This window comes from Cololabis saira, chromosome 2 (assembly GCF_033807715.1).
Source record: "Cololabis saira isolate AMF1-May2022 chromosome 2, fColSai1.1, whole genome shotgun sequence".
NCBI lineage: Eukaryota > Metazoa > Chordata > Actinopteri > Beloniformes > Belonidae > Cololabis > Cololabis saira.
The window spans coordinates 20664029-20686842 of NC_084588.1; the positions used below are offsets into that span (position 1 = coordinate 20664029).

At 40.7% G+C, this 22814-nt stretch overlaps 1 protein-coding gene across 3 annotated transcripts; it reads left to right on the plus strand.

Moving 5' to 3' along the window:
- The first annotated feature begins 3919 nt into the window (after window positions 1–3919).
- rnf128a (ring finger protein 128a) lies at window positions 3920–6936 on the plus strand. 3 transcript variants are annotated; one of them, XM_061740129.1, is made up of 2 exons: window positions 3920–3936; window positions 4598–6936. In XM_061740129.1, the coding sequence occupies exon 2, from the start codon at window positions 4598–4600 to the stop codon at window positions 5696–5698; it is 1101 nt and encodes a 366-aa protein (XP_061596113.1). In that variant the 5' UTR covers window positions 3920–3936; the 3' UTR covers window positions 5699–6936. The 3 variants fall into 3 exon arrangements, with proteins under 3 accessions (XP_061596113.1, XP_061596097.1, XP_061596105.1); XM_061740113.1 differs by lacking the exon at window positions 3920–3936 and adding an exon at window positions 4165–4185; XM_061740121.1 differs by lacking the exon at window positions 3920–3936 and adding an exon at window positions 4384–4400.
- Window positions 6937–22814: the final 15878 nt, after the last annotated feature.

Genomic DNA, 22814 nt, shown 5'->3' on the forward strand with positions numbered 1-22814 from the left:
ATGTGCTGTAACTGCTGCTGTAACTAACTACACTAATGCTAAAAGCTGCAAAGAGAGATTAAAGCGGGGGTGAAAGCATCTTTAAAAGTCTGGTGCTGCCAAGAGTGGGGAGTGGGGGGTGGGAGGGGTGGGTGGGGGGGTCACGAGTTGCGAGTCATTCCACTTGACTTGAACACACTCCTGCCTCAGGGCACATCAGGGGTGTAATTTCTCATCAGAGTAGTTGAACACAGTCTTACCACATCTTTAGTAGAGGGAAATGTGTGTTCTCTGCAACGCTTACAGAATCAGGCACAATGAATCCTCGAGCTACAGCCAGAGGCAAACTTCTGTAAAAATGTGTATAATAACCCCAACGGAAGGAAACATGATAGCTTTTACCCTATATCTGTGGGAATAATAATAATAAATAATAATACATTTTATTTGTAAGCCGCCTTTCATGGCACTCAAGGTCGGCGATTAGGTGTAGATAATAAGTGTAAATGATTGAGGATTATATTGGTGATTGCTCATGAATCTATGCCAGATTGATTTGCCTTTATCTCTACCGGTACAACAATACTAAAAACCATATCCTACCACACCCCCTGCTATTAATGTAACTGCAGCTTTATTGTGTTTAGTTTCATTTTTTCTTTTTCTTTCCTCTTTAAAATAAGCATGTTTAATGGAGCAAGACAGACAGACAGACAGACAGACAGACAGACAGACAGACAGACACACACACACACACACACACACACACACACATATATATATATATAATATATATATATAAAATTAATAAGCACTATTTATTATGATACATTGTTGTTATGATTAATAACTCTTATTTACATCAAATCCTCTCATATAAATTATTGTGTTTTATTCAAAGAACAGAATGCGGGTTTCATTCATTGTTATCTCTGTGGAGAATTTCCCATTCTTAAAAGTTTTTTTCAACCTCCTACAGTTGAGAGACTCAAAAAGCAGATCCTTAAAACAAAGTATTGAAATGCATCATTAATGCGATCCAAAAGACAACTTGGCATGTCTCAAGACATCGTCAGCAGAAGCTGCACTGACGTTCAAACTAACATTTTAACAATCCTTAAGGCTGATTTATGGTCCGCGTCACCAACGCAGACCCTACGGCGTACGCTCTGCGTCGATTTAACGCAGAACCATAATTCAGGCTTTAGCATTCATGTGACCTAAAGGGGGCGTGTCGAGAGTAGATTGGTGTCGGAACCAGCTTGTTTGGGCTTGTCTGGACTTGCCCGCAGAAGTCTGCATGCTGGGTCTCTGTACATTTGAAATGATGAAGACCACTCAGTCTCCACTGCACAAACACTAAACCCGCAGTACAAGCTGGTGAGTTGCTTTACTTGTTTTCAGATTGCATGTGTGAAAAAGATATGTAAAAGATATGCAAAAACATGCAAAGTCATCCCAAGACTTACAAATAGTTAATTGATAAGCTCTCCTCTTGTCAGGAAGCAGTACATCCGGACTACATGCTCCGTGCTCCTGCTGCTGGGGTTGTGAAAGTGTAGCCTGTTTTTTTTTTTTTTTTTACACTCTTTTGCAAACAATAATGAGTTGATTGCGCCCCTCTGTGGTGTTGACTGGTTATGATTGAGTGCACAGCTTGTGGTTTATTCACAGTAAATATGTCTCGGTGCCTAACCTTCTTGAGTGTCGGTAGTCTATTTAATGAATTGCAATACCCTGTTTAAGCGTGGCATTTAAAGGAAATTCATTTATTTTCATTTAATTTCATACATTTTTCTTCATTTTAACTACCTTGGCACATCACCTTTAAAGGGGTGAAAGAAGATCTTTTTCTGGTCCAGTTGATTTATTGTATATTTATGTAGACAGCCTTTAGGTCAGTGCTTCTCAATCCTGGTCCTCGTGGGCTCCTGTCCTGCATGTTTTAGATGTTTCCTTGCACCAACACACCTGATTCTAATTAAGGTCCTAATTAGCTTGTCACCAAGGTCTGCACAACTCTGTTGATGACACAGGTACTTTTATCACGGTGTGCTGAAGCAGGGTAGCATCTAAAACATGCAGGACAGGGGCCCACGAGGACCAGGATTGAGAAACACTGCTTTAGGTCGACTTTAGTTTTTAGTTTGTTGAGTTCTTTTCTGTATTTTTCATGGTAGCCAGCTGAATTGGGCTCATCCAAGCACGGTTCTGGAAACTGTTTACCAGTGTTGGTTAGTTTGGTGAAAGTGAACATCCACTTTGACCCCCTGTCACCGTGTGGCCTGGTAGGGTGCAGACCTCTTTCAGCACCCACACTTAGCTTGAGCATCAATGCATACTTTCCTATACTTTATTTCTTCTGCAGAATTTGCATCTTTTAAGGGACCCAACCATTTTGGCCCCTTTCCTGTTTCTATTTATATCTCATGTTGGTATTATTTCCTCTTACTGAAAATCCCCTTAATTACTTCAAACAAAGAAACCCCTTATGTATTTATATAGTTGATTATTATCAGTTAAAATTCAAATTGCTCTGTTTATATCATAATCCTTCATGCGCTACAGCAGTTTATTGCCTCCTTTTAATGTTAAGGGGAAAACATATTGAGTATGTATGCAAAAAAATTATGAAATCCTATGGTATTATTAGAAGAGTTTCTTTCTTTGTTAATCAGTCCTGTCTCATGATATTATATTAATTTATCCATACTTGACGTATTGCAACATTGTTTGGGGCGCTTCTTATTCTTCGTACCTTAACCAATTATTTTTAATTCAGAAAAGATTCTTGAGAATGATCTCATATTCTTCTCATCAAGCACCTTCTGCACCCTTATTTAGCAAATTTAAATTATTATCAATTTTCTCTATTAACAAGTTTCAAACATGCCTGTTTATGTTCAAGTTCATTCATTTCAAACAAGACATTCCAGGCACTTTTCATAATTTTTTTCTGTTATCATCAGATATTCATTCTTATTCAGTTGGAGGTGGGAAGAACTTTCATTTACCTCTTTGTCGTACCTGCAGTCACAAATCCTTTATCAAATTCCATGGCCCTCAACTCTGGAACTGTTTAGATAGATCTCTTAAGTTAGCGTCATCCCTAAAAATGTTTAGGACCAACTTGGTGGGGTATCTTTTATTTAGACAAAATTAACAGGCTATTCTTACTGAAATGAAATTGCCATTTCATGGATATTTTTGTTAGTGTACTTATTGTATTTTTCTTTGTTTCTTTTACCTTTTCTTTTTCCTTTCTATTCTTTTGCTATTGACTGTTTTGTTTTGGTGAATTTTTTATTGAGGGGAGGATTTTTTATAAGCCCTTCGGGCTTCTTTTCCTCTCCTGCACAAATTATTTGTCCTTGTATGATAAAAAAGAATGATTGTGTTATCACTGTGCAAATAAATAAAATAATGCTCTAAACAACCACGAGATGTCAGTATTTTGGCAGAAAGTGCGATAATATATTAAAAATTAATTTTGAATTCTGTACAATGACAGCTGAATGCTCATTGTAGACAGAACCCAAGCCAATTTATTCTCAGTATCATGTTTATTCATTTCAAATCATGTACTTTCTGCTGTTTTTCATTTATTTATTGAAATGTTAGTTATGTTTTATAAAAGCGCCATTGTTCTTGTTATCAAGATGTGTGAGCTGCAGCTGAGGAAAGAATGTATACCAGGTTTTCTCTTATCTGCACTGATTCTTTTTTTTTTTTTTCATTTTTACTACCAACATATTTAACAATATTATCATAAGCCCTCATACTTTTTAGTAGTATTTTCTTGTGCTTCTGTGAATTAAGGTCCAATAGCAGATTAAAACTTTCCATCCCAGTGGTCACTGAAGCCTCTGGCACCTTCTGTGTTTGTGTGCTTTCACTAGTGTGTAAGAGGATACATGGGAAACTTGACAAAGCCTCGCTCCATCTCAGTTGTCACTGGTATGTTATACCTGTACTTCTCATTTCTAAGCAATTGCAAACACTTAAGCACAACTGTGCATATGTATTTTTGTTTCAAATGTTTAGTAAAATTTGTGGTAGAGGCAAACTTTACATACTTTTACCACAAGGTAGAGCGGTTTTTCTTGTCAGTTTGCATTACACATAACAATGACTTGGCAGAGGAAAAAGAGGAAGACAACAAGTTGAGCTTGTAAAACTGGTTTGCTTTTGCTCAGCATTATGCAAGTAAGTCAGGAGTTTTTACTTGTGTCACTTTATTTTTCTCACTGTTACTTATTTGTGAAACTGTGGATAATTCTCCTTATCATCTGCTTATCACTTCTTTTTTCTTACACTGCTGTGTGTGTTTTTTTTCTTGTGTACTTCAACTTGTTGAATAGCAGCACCCTACCCTCTCTGTGGATTGCTCCTCTGTTCAAAGTTCAGCTAGATAACGAGAGGTGAGTGGCTGACGCATATCTCGCGTTGTGTTGCCAAAGGATCATATTACTGAAGATAGCAGGTTGGGTGAAACCGTAGCTGTACTCTGGCCGCTGTGACTCGAAACAAAACCAGGAACTGGGACTAATAGAGGAGTTTTAGAGAAGCTAAAGAAGCTAAAACTGTGCTTCCTGTTTTGTTTTGTTTTCCCCCCCAGATGAGCGTTACCATGGGTAAGAAGACACCGAACTGTCTGCTGCTTTTGCTGGCTTTGTCAGAACTGGCTCGATGTTCAGCTGCCATGGTGTTTTGGACTGCTGTGGTGGAGAAAAGCTATCTTAACAGCAACAATGAGACTGTGGACAAATATTGTGAGTGTGGAGTGTACGGCCGTAACTCTCCTTTGGACAAAGCCTCTGGGATTGTTATGCTTCCCAAGGGGGACCCCAAGGGCTGCGGCCCAGGACCTGTGTACAGCCGCAATTCCAGCTCCCCGCCTTGGATAGCCCTGGTGAAAAGGGGCAACTGCACCTTCAGTGAGAAGATCCTTGCCGCCAAACGTCAAGGAGCGGCTGGTGTGGTGGTGTATAATGTGGATGACAGTGGGAACAGCACCACTCATATGTCGCACTCCGATGCAGATGACATTGTGGCTATCATGGTTGGAAACATTCAGGGCGTGGAGATCGTCAGGTTGGTTGCAAATGGAACAGATGTGCAGCTGCTCATTGATGTAGGCAGCCCTCACGGACCCTGGATGGAGTCTTACTGGCTCTACTTCCTGTCTATAGCCTTCTTTATTGTCACAGCAGCCTCGATCACCTACTTCGTGTTTATTTCTGCAAATCGCCTCTACAGTCTGACTAGGCACAAGCACGCAGAGAGGAGGCTGAAGTCTGAGGCCAAGAGAGCTATTGCCAAGCTTCAATTGCGCAAACTGAAAAAAGAAGATGAGGAAATTACCAATGACATTTACATGTGTGCCGTGTGCATTGAATCCTACAAGCCAAGCGAAGTGGTGACCGTGCTGACATGTAACCACATCTTCCATAAAGCCTGCATTGAACCCTGGCTGCTGGAGAGGAGAACCTGCCCCATGTGTAAGTGCGACATCCTGAAGGCCCTGGGAGTCGAGGATGACACCAAGGAGCACGTCTCTGCTGAGTTGCCACCAGATGTCACTGTGATCACGGTGACAGCAACAGAGCCCATTTATGAAGTCCCACTGAATGACCCAGCCAGCCCCGACCCAGAGCGGCATCACCATCGCTATGACAACAGGGCCTTTGAGGGAGACTCGGAGGCTGCGAGGGGATGAGCAACGGCTCAGAACAAAACAACAGCAAACCAGGACACGGTTAAAATCCTTCCTTCAAATGTCTATTTTTCTCATAGACGCTGAACAATACATCCGAATCACAGTTGTCCAACAATCAGGTTCCAACAATCTTTCAGAGCAGACATGCTGGATTAATTTAAAAAGAGAAAAAAAAGAACTTGATTCGGTGGAACTTTGTGTAATCTGTGTGATGTTCTTGTGTTTGCTGGTTCGGGCCTGTAAACAATGGGTGTGCACATAAAGTGAGCTGTAAATGAAGTTGTTGAGTGACACCAGTGTCAAATTCCAGTTTTGCATAGTCGGCTCGGCTCACACTGGTTAGAGAGGAAGTGCAATACAACACTCGAATCGGGGCCATATTTCATGCCGTAGCTTGCATCGCTCACAGTCCCACACGATGTACCACTGCTTCTTTCAGACAACATAATTAGGCTCATTTAAACTTTTTCTGGTTTTAAACCTTGTTTTTTTCCACTTTTAACCGGGGTTGTATAAGGCTGGCTTTGCAAACACACCCTTGTGAACACACCCATGACAGGAACTGCGCACACATTTTATTGTCATGAGCAAATAAAATCACCTGGAGGACAAAAACGTCATCCGACGAAACATGTTGAAGCAGTAGCTAGTTCTGAGGGCGAGAGAGTCACAAAGTTAAATGAATGTAATCAGAGTTGTAAATATAATTATAAAGAGGATTTTCTTGTTTGTTTGACAGGGAAATTAATGTGCACTATGTCATTTTAGATTAAAATACATCAATCATCAAGCTGTTTTTGTTCATATAGAATATAACTTATCCACATCTAAACAGCTGATTTCCATTTACTGTCAAATCACAAATGGTTGTTGAACATGTCTTCCAAGTTTAGTTTTTGAATTATATGGAATGGAGTTTATTTGGTCCTTGTGGTCTACCTCTGAACTTTAATATAACGTGCATGGTGTAATTAAGAACTTTTAAAAACTTGCTATTTGTAGACTACGTGTGTCCCTCGGTAAATAATAAAACTAAATAATTTTCTTACTTCTTTGTATGCTGGTGGCGCTATGCTAACGATGGTACTTAGTATATTTTTCTATTGTTGAATCATCTTTCTTTATCAGATTCCAGGAGTCTTAAATTGTGCTGCAAAATATAAATACTGCTTTTCTGTATTCAATCACATTGATGCTTTTTAGAATACAATAAATCCCTCAAAATGAGGCCGACTTGACAGACGTGCTCATGGAGATCCTGTTTCTGTGTATGTGTGTGTGTGAGAAAACAGAGAGTACATGACTGTGAGTGTATAGTTGAGCTGCTTACATTGGGCGGGCGTGTGTGTGCGTGTGTGTGTGTGTGTTTTGTGGTGAAGTTGCCTCTCACTTCCAGAGTTATGGTCTTATTCCCAAAGACTGTTGGCGAGGACTGAAGCAGTAATTACGTCTGCACAGGTGGGAGCCAGGGCCACGGGCTTGTAGGTGAATTAGGAGGCCTGACTGAACAGGCACAAATATGCAGCTGCATCACAAAGAAAAGGAAATGCCATTTTCGTAACATTTCTGTAATGCCCCAGAAGTACATCCACAGTAAAATCTTTGTGCAAATTAAATTCTCTCAAAATTATCTTTGAGGCTGTTCATTATATACAGGACTGTCTCAGAAAATTAGAATATTGTGATAAAGTCCTTTATTTTCTGTAATGCAAAAATGTCATACATTCTGGATTCATTACAAATCAACTGAAATATTGCAAGCCTTTTATTATTTTAATATTGCTGATCATGGCTTACAGCTTAAGAAAACTCAAATATCCTATCTAAAAAAAATTAAAACTTAAACTGTAAGCCATAATCAGCAATATTAAAATAATAAAAGGCTTACAATATTTCAGTTGATTTGTAATGAATCCATAATGTATGACATTTTTGTTTTTTTAATTGCATTACAGAAAATAAAGAACTTTATCACAATATTCAAATTTTCTGAGACAGTCCTGTATACATTTTCACCCCTTGTGCTTTGCAACTTCTCTAAATCTTGACTTGTAAAATTAGTTTCACAGCACAAACCATGACATGAAAATAAGCAAGCTTTTTTTAATGGCTTTGGCCCTTGCTTAGCCTTCAGGCCAGCAGCTCATACATCATCCTCAGTTGTGCTGTTTGATTCATAATGGCAGAAATCCTCAATCTCTCCACCTGCGAAGGACTGTCGGAGAGGTTAGAGCAAGTTTAGTTGTCATAATGACGGGTTGTTATGGTTAACAGTGCAGGTTGTTTCCAGTGACAACACTACAGTCCAAAGCCCAGGGCGAGGGCAAGGTGTGTCTTTCCTCTCATGGTGTTCTTCTCTTTCCTCTGAGGCCAACGTGCACTTAATTCCAGACCTGCGCGCTGAGCTCCGCATTCAAGGGTCAGTTGGTTATAGTGCTGTAACAGTAGGACATGAAATCAATACTGAACAAACTGGCTGGGCCAGGGACGACTGGCGAGCCCACGAGTTTGGAAGCACGCTCTGCTCAGCGGCAGCACTCCTCTGATTTATTACAGTTGTTAAGGGGAGAATTGAGTCAGAAGGTTTTCATTTAATGGCAAACTAGTCTGTGGCTGTACCTTAATGCCCCGCTTGACCTTCAGTTCCAGATAGGAACCAAACAGTGGAATTACAGTGGCCTGAGAGCTTATCGGGGCCCTGTGCAGTGTAATCACGGTTAAATGCCTCATGTTTTCTGTGGCAACAATAAACCATGGGAGAGCTGCAACTTAATGGTAAACATGAAAGTAGCTCTGTGTTTGGGGTCAAGCAGACATGAAGGTGCAACAGTGGGAGTGTTTGTGGCTGTCCTGCAGCACCACCTGCTGGGCAAGTCTAACATTCACATCCACTTAGTTCCTGGCATGGTCACACGCCAGCTCTGTCCTCTCAATTTTGGTCTTAAGGTAATTTAGGGGAATTTCTTACTCAAGCAAAATGCTCAGAGTAATAAATTCCTCTCAGAATTAAATAAACTACTTCACCTGCTCCATCTTCTAATGGCCCATTTGAAGTCTGCTGGTCCTCTCGAAATACTCATTGAGTCTTTCTGTGCTCTCTCCGCTGTGCTGCTTTAGCAAAGTAAAAGAAAACCTTTCTAATTAAATTACACCAGGTTTCATCTCAGGCTCTCTTGTCCCAGACTGTCTGAGTAATTATCTTAATAAAGGAGGGAAATCAGATTACAAAAGTGCACAAAAAAAACAAATGAATCCACTTAGTCAGGGACTAAGCTGGAACATAAAAAAAGGAACCCAAAACATCTCTTATTTTGTGCTCATACAGACTGACAGATCATAAATACTTGTGTGGACGGTAAGTCTCTCCCTCCACTCTGTTTCAGCAGTTCAGAATGGATTTCATACATTAATTACTTCTCCCCTCATTTGGTTTAGACTCCCAATGTGAGATAGACTCTTTTCTTAGAGGAAAAATTATCTCATATTTTGATTATGGTTCACGTATCTACTATCAGGAAAGTTTACTTCCATTCTTATTTAATCAGGAAATCTTCACACGTGATTATATTTAAAGTCCGTAGCAGAGCAGCTGATTTCAGGTCTATCCAGGGAGCCGTACGGCTTCTACTTAAAGCTTCCTTCCCATTGTTGTCCCTCCACTAGATCAGATACTGTTGAGTGCACCGGACCAAACAAATCCCATCCTGTGACATTGTTGTCACTTCCCCATCCTGTCCTGTTCTTTGACATGTTGACTTGCTCACCCCCCCTCCCCCTCCCCGCTGACAGCAAAAAGGGCCAGCATGTGAGGTTAAATGAAAAAAGAGGATGTCTGAGGAAGGGACCCCTCGTCCTCTTTGACTCAGTGGAAGGACGTGTTGTCACATGGTAGCGTTAGTGTGTCGACAAGAAAAGGAGATGACTGTCATGCTAAATTTGGACATCATTCTTCTTAATTTTATCCATCAATTGAAATGCTGAATCTGGTTCGGTCGTGACTCGTGACACAAATCAGACAATAAGAATTACAAGTCTGCCACCTACTGGACAAAAATTAAGTTCTGAGTCTGTATTCCTGCAGCGCGCACACACACACGCACACGCACACGCACACGCACACGCACACGCACACGCACACGCACACGCACACCTAAAGTAAAATCCGACACTATAGTCTTGAATGTAAAAAGAAAACAGGGTTTCATCAGTGAAAATTGCTTTTTGGACTATGAGCGTCAGTGATATGTGGACTTTTATGTAAATATTGATCAGTCCTGAATAGCTCTGCTATTTTAGCCCAATCTGTCAAACGGACCGGGGTGTTGGTGGGTTTCTTCGCATGAACTGCTCACCTGTGATCCTCAGTTCAGGATTTTGAGCATTGCAAAATCTGAACACATTCTTTTGTATAAAGCACATTTCCTTCATATTTCCTATAATATTTGCTGGTAGTAGCCTGAATTGCAGTGCAGTGGTTTCTCTTCCCAGCTCTTCTACGTCCTTATAGTCCAGTTATCTCTGGACGGCACTGGTGTATGTGTGTCTTTACATTACATGAGAAAACCCTTTAGTGACTTAGAAAGTTGCTCAGAGGTTCTTTGTGACCTTGCAATTGCTACTTTATTTAGGTATGATCATTAATGGATGACTACGAGGTATTCAAATCGTCTTTAATGGTCTTTGTTTTTAATACAAGGTCCTCAGAAATCTAATTTGATCTTCCCATGTCCCAATTTTGCCTCGTCAAGACAAAGCCTCTGACAGACCCCGGTTCTTTGTGTAAATCCGAGCGCCCACTCTTACCTGATTGTGACTTCATTGGTTCATAATGCCTGACTCTTATTCAACTTGTGGATTTATGTCACTTGTGGAGATTAACATGCTTTTGCAGCCCACACATATGAAATATTATATAATTTCCCCAGTAAATAAATGACTAAGTGTCCATTTTTAGCTTCACTATGTTTGCAAGAACAGATGTTGGTGTCTTTCAGTGTGTTGTAAGAACTGAACTTATTTTTTGAATTACTAGTTGATCAAGAAAATCAGTCAATGGTCATTTTTGTTTGTCTGCCAATATTTTCTTTACCCTAAATGTTTTAAGCATCAACAGTTGCTACATATATGAGTGTGTTTGTAACTAAATTGAAATTATTAAGGGACGTTTTAAACTATTCTCTGAATAAGGTTTAGTTGCAGTCACACATATAATTTGGCATAATGGAAAGTGATAGCAATCAGCGTGTCTTCTTTCATCTTGCTGTGTGGCATGGGTTACAACTGGTAACCCACCATCTTCTTCTGGTGCAGATTCCATTCATTCCCAGCATTTGTGTTACAACCTCAGTCCCCATCAAACGCATATTTGGCACAACCTTCAGAGAAGGAGGGGAAGAAGAGAAGCACAGATAAAAAGAGATGTTCTGTGGGCCTCCAGAGAAACCACCCAGGAAAGCCTCAGTCCCTCACACTCCCAAGTGATGCGTCAGTGCTGAACCTGCACCTGCCTGGATCTGGACCTGTACTTATCTTTCCAATTTGCACAATATAAATCCAGCCTATGCAAATCCAGAGTGGTTTTCCCATCATTAGCCGTATTTGTATATACTTAATGAAAGTGACTTGTCAGCAGTGCTCAGCTGCAACTCTCAACAACTGAGCTGCACAGCATCAAAAGCAAGAAAAATATCCTCTTTCCTCTCTCTGAATGCTGATAGTCAGCAGCAAGGATGCAGGCAGTTTCCTCCTCGTAGTAACTGCCACTCAGCGCGGTTGGACAACATGGATCGATGATTGTGCCGCTTTTCCTCAGCTGCTGCCATTTTCTGCTACTTTATTCACGGACGTCTTACTGGAGACTCACTTTTCACAACTGCCAATAGTTTGTGAAAACCGGCGTGTTTGCGTGGGTGTGTATGAGCGCCACGATGTGTCCCAGCAGTCCATCCATCCAGCCTGATTAACTTCTTGTGTGTCCTCTTGCCTGCAGCGATAAATTAATGACCCATTTGTTTAATTGCAAAGAGCCAGCAGGACAAAGTGAAAAGCAAAAGAGTGATGGCGTGGGGATTGGAAGAGTAATGTTTATCTTAGGATTGAGATATAATAAAGAGAGCAGGTGGGGACCAAGTTTCAGCAGGAGATGAAATTAACATCAGTTGCAAGATGATAATCTAAATGATAATAATTAGTGTGCTTGCGTCATAAAGTGTTCGCTATAAATTGGCTACAGATTCCCTCCTGATTGCCCGAAATAGTCCGTCTTCCTCTCTGGCGGTGCGTTTATCTGCCAGCTTCCTTCCCCCCATCGTGCATTTAGGTTCGTATATCTGTTTTGACACTTCAGAAGCTGCAGCTCCTTCTCGGTTCCCTCTTGTGTGTACTGAACGCGCTGTCCCAAATGCAGCACACACTGTCAAAAGTCATTGCTTTGCTCTGGGCCATCTGTCGCAGGCTTGTCTGGGCTTCCCTACGCAGTTTGTCCACAAGCTGTGGCCGCCATTTGGTTCTCCAGTGAAAAGTCACTGGAAGGTTTGTCCTCATTTCTGTCCAGCAAGGGTCAGTGCTAGGACATGGATCAACTTCAGTATTCGTTTTGAAGAAATTATGTCAAGATAAAGTAATAACAGGGATTTATTTTGCAACAAGGAATATTGCTCGTTGTTCCCATGCAGTGAAGAAATGTATAATTTGTCTTCTAATTAGATAACATCAAACAACCTCTGTGCCATATTAGGAGAATACTGCATGTGCCATTTGAAAGTAACACAAAAAAAGCAATAGAGGTTTAGTTTATAGGATTTTGAATTGCAGATATACACAGTTGGAGGTGATGCTATAAACTAAGATTACACTTAACTGAATGATATCGTACGATATGTATTAATAAGATAACACGCCTGGTTTCAAAAACAAGCTTTGATATCATACAGGTGACGCAGGTTTGGTGCACAACTCACCTGTTTTAAAACTCGTTTCTAATCTTATCTGTATATTCTGTATCTGCATGTGTTTCTTGATAAATATTACATTAGTTTTGTTGATGTTCACGCCACGTCACCATCCCAAACCTGGTTCATGTCCTGTTGCATTCATTTGCATTTGCAGCAAATTGTTTCACACTGTGAAATTACAAGCGAAGCCGAAGGGGCCAGATAAGGGGAGATGTTGGTAGGAAGAGGGAAGTTAAGAGTCAGCACCTTTTTTAATCTAGAGGGCAAGTCAGCACAGAAGGGCAGTTTACTGCACATGTAACCAAGAGCAATAAAAGAGGTGCTTCAAATACAAATGTGAAAAGATGTTTCCACTTCACTTCAATAAAAGATATGGGGTCATTATGCACACTCCAGGGTTTGATAAAGGTAGGTTTGTGAACAGCTGGCTGAACTGTTTATTGCAGTGATGATCATTCCTTGAATGGGCAGTAGGAGGTGTCCTCGAAAGCATTCACTCCCCGAGTTAAAATGTAAAAAAAAAAAAAAAAAGTTAAAAAACATATTGGCAGTTTTTTTTTTATCTCAATAGATAGATTTCACATCCATAACAACTGTAATGGCTGTGAGTTGTTACGTACCTCAGCAGGTAAAATTATATCTAGCCACGAAATTCATGTATTAAGGGCAAGGCAAGTTTATTTGTATAGCACAAGTCAACACAAGGTAATTCAAAGTGCTTTACATCAACATTAAAAGCGGCAAGACACAATTAAACAGTAAATAACAAATAAAATGAAATAAAATGATAAGAAAATAGGTAAAATAATAAAAAGCACAAGTTGTTAAGAAGTAAGGACAGCAGAGTACAGCAGGTAAGTATTTAATTTAGGAGTACGCTTCAGTAAACAGTAATGTTTTCAGGCCTGATTTAAAGGAGCTGACAGTTGGAGCAGACCTCAGGTCTACAGGAAGTTTGTTCCACCGGTGAGGAGCAGAATAACTGAACGCTGCCTCACCTTGCTTGGTTCTGGTTCTTGGGAACCACAACAAACCAGATCCAGATGAACCTCAGGGGTCTGGGAGCTTCATAGGAACTAACAGATCAACCAGGGATTTTAGTCCAAGACTATTCAGTGCTTTGTAGACCAGCAGTAAGGTTTTAAACTCTATCCTTTGACTCACTGGAAGCCAGTGTAATGATTTCATGACCGGTATAATGTGGTCCAGTTTCCTGGTGTTTGTAAGGACTCTTTGTAAGGACATTTTTAAATGACAGCGGCATAGCAGTATATCAAGTTTACAGAGATCCCTGCTCACGTCAATTACTTAGCATTTGGCAGTTTTTGGTGAGCTTAGAATCTGGGCTGTGAATAGGGATGGAACCTTAGAGCATTAATATTCTTATTTTAGGGATAATATCACCTCTTGTTCTGTTCAACGTACTAACGCAGTTCTGTGATCAGCTCTGGGTTGTGGTCTGAAAACTAAGCTTTCCAGGGATGAAGGTTCATTTTAGGTAGATAGACTGCCAACCAGTTATCTAGTTACCTTTGCTTGGTCATGAACTGAGCTTCAACGGAGCTCGGGGGATCTCGATCTCGATGGTCCTTAGAGGGTCCCGATGGAGCTTGGTTGGAGGCCTCCGGCAGGCTTCGTTTCAGCAGTTCAACATAAAACCCGTTCAATTTTAGATGGATGCTCAGATTGGTTCGGAATAAAAAATAATGGCATGCTTGTTAGCATGAGCTAGGCCATGGTGAAGTTTAGGTGGGCATGCTCCAACCAGTTGCTGGGCTTGTTTATGTTGTCCATTTGTGGATGAAACAGCAGTGTGTGCAGTTTGCCTCTGCCAGTTATTCATGGTACCAAAAACAATGGGCTTTCAAGCCACTCGTCAGAAAACCTATTTTTGACTACACATAGGGTTGGTCCAGTTCTTTTAAACAGTCCGTGGATGTGACTGCGATTGGCTTGTTTCAGTGAGTTGTAGACATGCTGGATGTCTTGTAGAAGATCATTCTTACATTTATGACAGAGTGAAGAGTTTGCTCTCTGCCATCACTTGGATCTTTATTCTGTCGCTTCATTTTATTTTCACTTTCAAATACGTTTTATCCTAAAACGTTGAGTGGATCACATAGAAACTCAACATAAAGAAAAATGTTTCTTTTCTTTGATAGAAAAGCCGAAAATTCATTTAGATCTCTGGATCTGTTCATTTACACAGTTGTTCACAGTTGTGTGTTTATCTCAAATTAAAAACAAACAAAAGGACAACATCCCACTGGGTTTTGTCACAGGTCTTAATCTTGTTTATGAAAACAGCTTCCTTTAACTTTTATGTATTTCAGTAACACTTTACACACATTCTCATTCTCATCGTAATCAGATAAGCAGGAAGCAGGAAGCTAAAAACAACATCCTGATTGCATTCATTTCTTTTCTGTTATCATGTCAGTCTCCATGAGCTGGCAGGTGAAGCTCTGCTGGGTGTGATCTCTGTCGGTCACTGCTTGCTGTTGCTGGTGTACTTTTTTTTTTGGAAGCGAGGACAAAGGGTGATGTCACTATGAAGGATAAAAGGCTTTGTCATGACTTTCCATATGTGCAGGCATGAGTTACATCCCAGTGAAAGCTTTTGTTCATGCAACGGGATAACTGGTCTGTGGCTAGGCTGAAAGCCTGAGCAGGGGAGGGATTTGGACGAAGGTCTCGGAAATGGAGAGCTTCAGGTAGGGTCACCTAGTGCACCATGTGATGTTACATAAACAAATAGGATCTTGGCTTCAGGCTAGAGGAGGGTTCTTACACCGCCGGGATACAATGAGGGAGACGCTTGGCAAAGTTTGTTTGTGGTGAGCTCCTCCAAACCGCAGCCACGGCTCTTTGTTCGCGTTACATGTGTGGTCTAGACTGAGCTGGGATTTGTGGTTTAGAGGAGGCTAGACTGCAAATTGAGGATTATCATGCGATCTGTGTTTTCTTATCTGAAATGGTTTATAAGATTTCAATAGTGCATATACAAGTGGTTAGTTAGCTTCATTAGACAGTTGGTAAACATAAAATAATGACTTTCAAGCTGTAAAAACTGGTTTGGTCTGACGAATCTTCGTACAAAATAGCATTTGTTTTTCCTCGTATTCATCTGAATGACTGATCACCAGTTTCAAAATTGCTGGAGAACGTCATGACTGCAATACATTTACTGGAAAATTATTCCAAATTTGAACTCTTGAACTTTTATTACAGACCATCTCTCCATGACTTACAATATTACAATTATAAATACAGCTCTGGTAGCACATTATTTATATATATATATATATATATATATATATATATATATATATATATATATATATATATGTGTATATGCTACCAGCTTTTGTCCTTTAGGGCTCACCACATAGGTTTTTCGTCAGGGGCCTTTCCTGACACAACCCTACCCATTTATTCAGGCTACAGGCTTCTGGCTGGTCAAGCATTCAAAACTGGGATTCTGCAATTGGGACAGTATGTGATTCAGTGTCCTGCCCAAGGACACTTCTGCATGCAACAGATTTAATTTCCAAATCAAAAACGTCAAATTGTAAGAAAATAACAATTACGTAAAAAGTTTAAAGACATGTTTGGTTCAATATGCGGCATCAGAACTGGATCATTACTTCCCCAGTTGTCCACATTGGTAGCTTTTAATAATTTAAACTTAAAAATTTTATTACAATTACACCTGGCATCAACGCTACTCCAACCCCCAAAAACAGAAAAAAAAAAGATCTGCTGCAGATCCTCTTTGAGTTTATAAATGCAATTGTTCCAGTTCATTGAATCGGCTGAAAGATGAACATCTGGAAACAGTGACGTACTTGCACCTGTTTGTTTCCTGATTTGCTAATGTTTCCTTCCCTGATTCACCAAACCTTTGCAATGAGACCGTAAGCAGACGATAACGCACAGATGGTGCAAACAACAACGTGGAGAGGCAACAGGAAGCGTTGATGACTTTGTCATCCTTGCTATCTGCTCCTATGCAGCAAAAGTCTGTATTTAATTAAACCGCTACTGCCTGCAAGCTGAGATGTTCTATCTAACCAATCTGCAGCGAAGGTTACTTCCAGTGGATTTTTAAGCCTGTTTTTTTATCGGTGTGTACATGCCAAGTGAGGATGGATGGCCATGTGAAATATGTTTTAAGGTGGAAAAATGTGGATGGAAATCTTTTCTAACACAGAACTGAAACGCTCATATGTTGGTTTTGTTTTGAAACAAGGCCAGAAACATCTCTGTCCATACAATATACCAAGCCGGTAACCAGTTTGGTACCTCAGACTATTTGGTACCAATGAATTACAAAGACACAACAAGCTGCAACATCAACTATCTTCAGAACCTGGTAAACCCAAAGTCTTTGAAGATTGACTCATAAAAGATCAGAAGAGCTAACTAGTTTAACTTTCATGTCATTTAAAAAGCAAAAGTGTATTGTTAGAAGGAGCCAGAACACTTTCCAGCCACTAAGAATAACGGCTCTTCAGGGTTCAGGCACAGCCTGCTCCACTAAATCAACTTCAACAATGACAACTCCAACAGCAGCCTGGTCGTCGAGGAACTGTTGGGAATACGAGATCAGTGAGGGGGGGGGGGGGGGGGGGGGGGGCAACAGACAGAGGGAGACGGCTCAGTGGGTGGGTAGGGATGCACGCCCTTTAGTTGCATGCATGAAGGTACACGAACACACACACACACACACACACACACTCACACAGGCATTTACTTATCTACAGCCCGAGGGAGTCAGAGCGAGGTCCCCTGCACAGAAATAGCTGCCACAACTCTCCATGGGTCTTGATTACTGCTTCAGATCTCAGCAGGTGAAGGACAACATTGTTCTGGCATTGTATGGAGAAGCGTAGCCTCAAACCTGCAGCTGTACTAAATATTTGCATTTGTTTCCGTCCTCCTCTCTGTGCTGAAATATAAATAATCTCACTGTTAATACTTTGTTCAGTGAAACTTTACCTAGGGGTTTTGTGTTGATCAGCTTTAAATTTTACTCTGTCTGTATGTGGGTTTTTTGTTTGTTTTCTGGGGGTGGGGGGGTGAGACATTGCATAACACAAACCAGTAACTGTAAGTGGTCTTGTAAAGTGATGCGGTGACACGGATAACTACAGGCCACCGTTTCCTTCTGAGTGACCGTACCAACTCATCAGTCTCTTAGGCTTCCTTGACACTTGGAGTCAGATTTTGTGTGTGTGTGTGTGCGTGTGCGTGTGCATGGAGTGTGTGCAAAGATAAGTAATGAAGTGAATCAGAAGTGAATGAACAGATTAATCAGGCGGATCATGGCAGACAGCAGGATTAAGATGCACCGGAGAGGAGAAGCCCAAATATAGCCATGATCAACACACACCTCATCCCATGTGTGTGTATGAACTGAACTTCTATGAACTCATGATACGCTCCTCTGCGTTCCCATTTCATTTCTTAAAGGAGCAATGTGCAAGATTGTAGGTTAAAATATTCCAAATTAACGTAGAAACAGTAAAAGAGTGAGAAGAAAAAAATGTCATGTCACAAAACTGATGACTAAGTAATTGGCTGCTGCGATATCTAACAAGTTAATGTGCTAAATCAGGGGTTCTTAACCTTTCTGACCTTGGGGCCCAATTTTTTCATTACAGAGTGGCCTGGGGCCCATTAAATATTAACACTGTATAGCAGGGGTATTCAACTAAAACTTTAAGAGGTCCATTTAGAGAAAATTTACTCAAGCGAAGGTCCAGAACATCATAACATATATATATATATATATATATATATATATATATATATATATATATATATATTCAAGTAGCCTCATAGTTGTATCAACATCTGCATCTGACTGTTATACAAAAAAAGTACATATTTGCCACTTAACATGTGTAACTTGAATTACACATTTTTTTCTCTTAAAAATAAAATAGATTTTATTTTATTTTTCAAATGCTATCTTATTTTATTTCTCTACCAGCAGTTTGAATTTCCCCTTTTCTTTGTTAATTGTCTCAACACATTTTTATAATAAATTAATATAAACACATCTTAACAATTGAACAGTTTTGCAGTTTCTCTTTCTTCCCCTTATAATCTTATGTCCCCACTTTCTGTCGTTCAGTGAGAGAACTGAGCTCTAACTTCTCCTGTCAGGACTTTAAATCTGGGCTGGATGGTGTCAGGTTCTCATATGCATGTAAAGGTGCTCATTGTTGAGCCTGGAACGATATTTAGTTTTAATTATGTTCACTGTGGAGAAAGCTGCTTCACAGCTATATCTGGACCCAAACATGGGCAGGATGTTTTAAGATGGTCAGTTTATTTTCTGTGACTTCAGTTCAGACTTGAGTGGATATGTTGTATGAAAACCTTTGTGCTTTGTCTCAGTGGCGTTTCACTTTCGCACTTTGAATGCCACGGTCTCTGAACGTATGAGACACTGGTTTTGTCCCAGTGTGAAGACTGAACCAGGATGAATCTGTCCATTCCGGGTTGAACTTCCCTTTCCACCTGTTACGCTTCTCATCTCTGTATATAGTCAAGCTAATTACCGTATTTTGACGACCATACGGCGCACTGTGTGGAAAGGAGCACCCTCAGTTTTGTGTCATTTCTGTTTTTAAAACACACACACGGCGCGCCGTGTGGAAAGGCGCCGTCAACACACACGGAGCGCCGCCTTACAACACACACACACACACAAGCATACAAGTGTTCATATTTAAAAATAGAGCGGGAACAAAACTTATTTTGATTTTACTTTAAGTTATTTACATTAATAAGTTGTCAGGACTGCGCGTGTCGGGTTTCATCCGAGCCTGATCAGCTGCGACGGGCAGAGCCAGCACCGCAGCTCTCTGGTCGCGCTGCAGCCGAGTCATTTTCCGATGCTTTTGAGAAAGCCCGAACAGTCCAGTCCAGCAGACACGACAGCCCACGCATCTACCATCCTTCAGCAGTAACGACGAGCCCGCCGACCGAGTGGCACCGACCTCCCCGGCCGCGGGGACGCGTCGGGATAAATGATCACGCCGCGCTCGCTCACTCTGGGTGCAGACCCAAGTAATCGATCCCTGATCCTGGCGGATCTAAACGTACTCTGTGCAAAATGAAGGATTTACTCTGTATATACACACCATTTCTCTTACTATTACACGTACAGCTAGCTGAGTGTCTTCTCCTCATTTGGTCGGGAGTTGCTATGCAGTCCTGCGGCCCCAACGGCCCACACGTACAAAACTGATTTTTTTTTTGCGGCCCACTAGGTGGCGCTCGCGGCCCAAGTGTGGGCCGCAGCCCTATTATATGGTTAAGACTCACTGTGCTAAATGACGATCTTCGGGCAGTCCAGTCTGGTAATACCAGTTTCTATCTGTGTGGCGGTAGCGAGCAACATAGTGGCCTCAGTATAACATGATGAGACAAAGATGTTGCATGGTGGGTTTTGATTCTCAGATTATAGACTTTTATTTGCAAAACATTGGCGTTGAATTGAGGAGCAGGGACTGTGCATTTTCTCGTTTTTTCCGCGAGGGTAGAACAACTCACTTTGCGCAGCTTTACTGCCCCCATTTTGGTTGGGTATGAATTTAGTTTTTGGCACATTACACATCACTCCTTTAACACTTTATGTCTGAGTCTTGTAGTAGGGAACCTAAAAACTATTTGTTAGCATAACTTTTGTTATGTTATAAATACATTTAATATAACTAACACAAAGTATTTCTGTACAGAATATGGATAATTATTATATAATATATTTGTTTCAGTATAATCTAATTCAATACTCCATTAATCAAAATTGTATAAATATTCTATTCATATTCCACTTGTTTTGTTAAATATCTGTTTGTGTGTGGTGTTGCACAGATATATAGTATATTAGTATATATATATTTTTTTAACTTTTTACAGAACAATTACCCAAATATTTCTCAAATTCCTAACTAAACATGGCATGGAAAGTTTCGAGATATTTACTGTAATTTTCCACCTCCTTCACTACAGCCATGTACAAAAACATTAACCTTTTCAGCAGATAGATCTCGTCACAGCCCTGCTAGGTTGAAGAGAAACATTTTTAAAGCCATAATAAACAAGCAAACAAAAAAACAAGCAGCTTTTAAACAAGCAGCTTTTCAAAGATATACTATTTAACCAGCTGTCCTTAATAGCATTACGTGTTAAGCAGAATGAGAGGTACTGGAATAAAGCCCAGTAAGTTGTTTACCATGACAATTAACCCCTTTAACGTAAATGAACTTAACAAGCCTAAACAGACAGTTCATCAGGAGAGGAGATGAGAGTACGCGTTCATCTCCCCCATTTATCCATTTAGTCATCCAATCACTGAAAATGTTTGTTGTCGGGCTCATTTGCACAAACAAATATGAGCGCCTTTTTGGTTTTTAATGCACTGGGATAAAAACAGTCATTAATATTAATGGACACCCTATTTTGAGATAATGCTCACATTGGTTACCACCCGGATAATGTTTGTTTACCTGATTTGATCGGACGAGAACCCCCACACATGCATATTGAGCAATTCACACCTGTGTTTTTGAGAGTAATCCTGAAAAAGAGGAAGTTAATTGAGTCGGAAGTGGAATATATTCTGTAAATATTGTTCATAGCAGCTGTTATTTGCGGGCAGAGGTACGCTATATGGGTTCTGTGATACCACTATGACACACTGTTATCATGAGCCTAAAATATGCCTTCAATCAGGTTCCACGAAACATGGTCAAAAGGTGTGAGTCTAATTTTTCTGCCCCCCCCCCAATTTCTTTTAACTTTACTCTTTCTTACTCTCATTGCTCCTCTCTCGCTTCTCTCTCTTAGGCTGCCTCTCTAGAGCTGCTTTAATTAAATAAGGGGTCGGTGGTGGTACACAGTCTTCCAGCTGAGCAGAGGAGAAAGGCTCTAATTCCATCTCTCAGGATGGAACTGTGACACACAATGGCCCTGCCATCCTCTCTGCCCCCCCACAGATTCCCAACTGAAAGTCCTCTCCTCAGGCAGCTTTTTAATAGGCCTCTCCTCCCCCTGCACACACACACACACACACACACACACACACACACACACACACACACACACACACACACACACACACACACACACACACACACACACACACACACACACACACACACACAAATACGTGTGCACCTGAGCAGCTGCACACATGTACAGTAGTACACGGCACACATAGACACTCACAAGCCCGTGACCCACTGCGAATGTCACTTGTGCTGAAGCTCACACTGCTTTGGGCCTTTTGAAGTGTTCTTAAAGCCAGACGACAGCCTTTTTACTTTTCACATCATGCAGAGCTGCAACCGCTAAGCTCAATCTACTGCTCGACTTGCCAGTCTTATAAAAGCACCACTCAAGGGCAGAATTTTGGGGGCAGAGTTCTTGGCCATTTCCCCTACATTATGTAGTTTTTAAAAGCACTTTGGCCTGAAAACTCTTTCATGACCAAGTGCAACTAGATGATGTTTCCCTGAGTGGTCATTAAGTTAAAATCATTATGTATACAACAAGAGTGTGACATCACTCGTAGGTTTCTGACGAGTGATTTTGAAGCCTCTTTACACCATGTTCCAAATGGGTGAAACGAGCATGTCTGGAAGTCGGGTGGAGCAAACCCACATCATTTCAGTCACAGTTAGCCATTTTAGCTTAACAGGCATTACTTAACATTAATTTTGATCAAATATTTCCAATCATCCTCTGTCAAGTAACAAGTGTCAATTTCTGCCAGAGCTGAAACTAATAACAGTATGAGAATGACTATGTACTGTTGAGTCTTTATTCACAGCTCAGAAGCTACATACAGTACAGAAATCAAGACACTCCAAAGCGCTAAATTGCAAAAGTGGTGACAGCTAGCCATTGGTTATACCAGCTGCCAATCAAAAGACCAAAATGTATATAATTTTACCTGTGTTACAAAAAATTGAGACCAATTGAAAACCGAAGCAACCAAGGTCGTAAACATGTTTATTTCTTCTACAAAGTTGGACGTTTTAACATAGGTGTTGCTCTGGGAACCCGCCCCTGGCAGTGCGTCCAGGAATTGAAACTCTTTATAACTCTGCACTGAACTCAAAAGTTGTGTTTCATATCAGCCA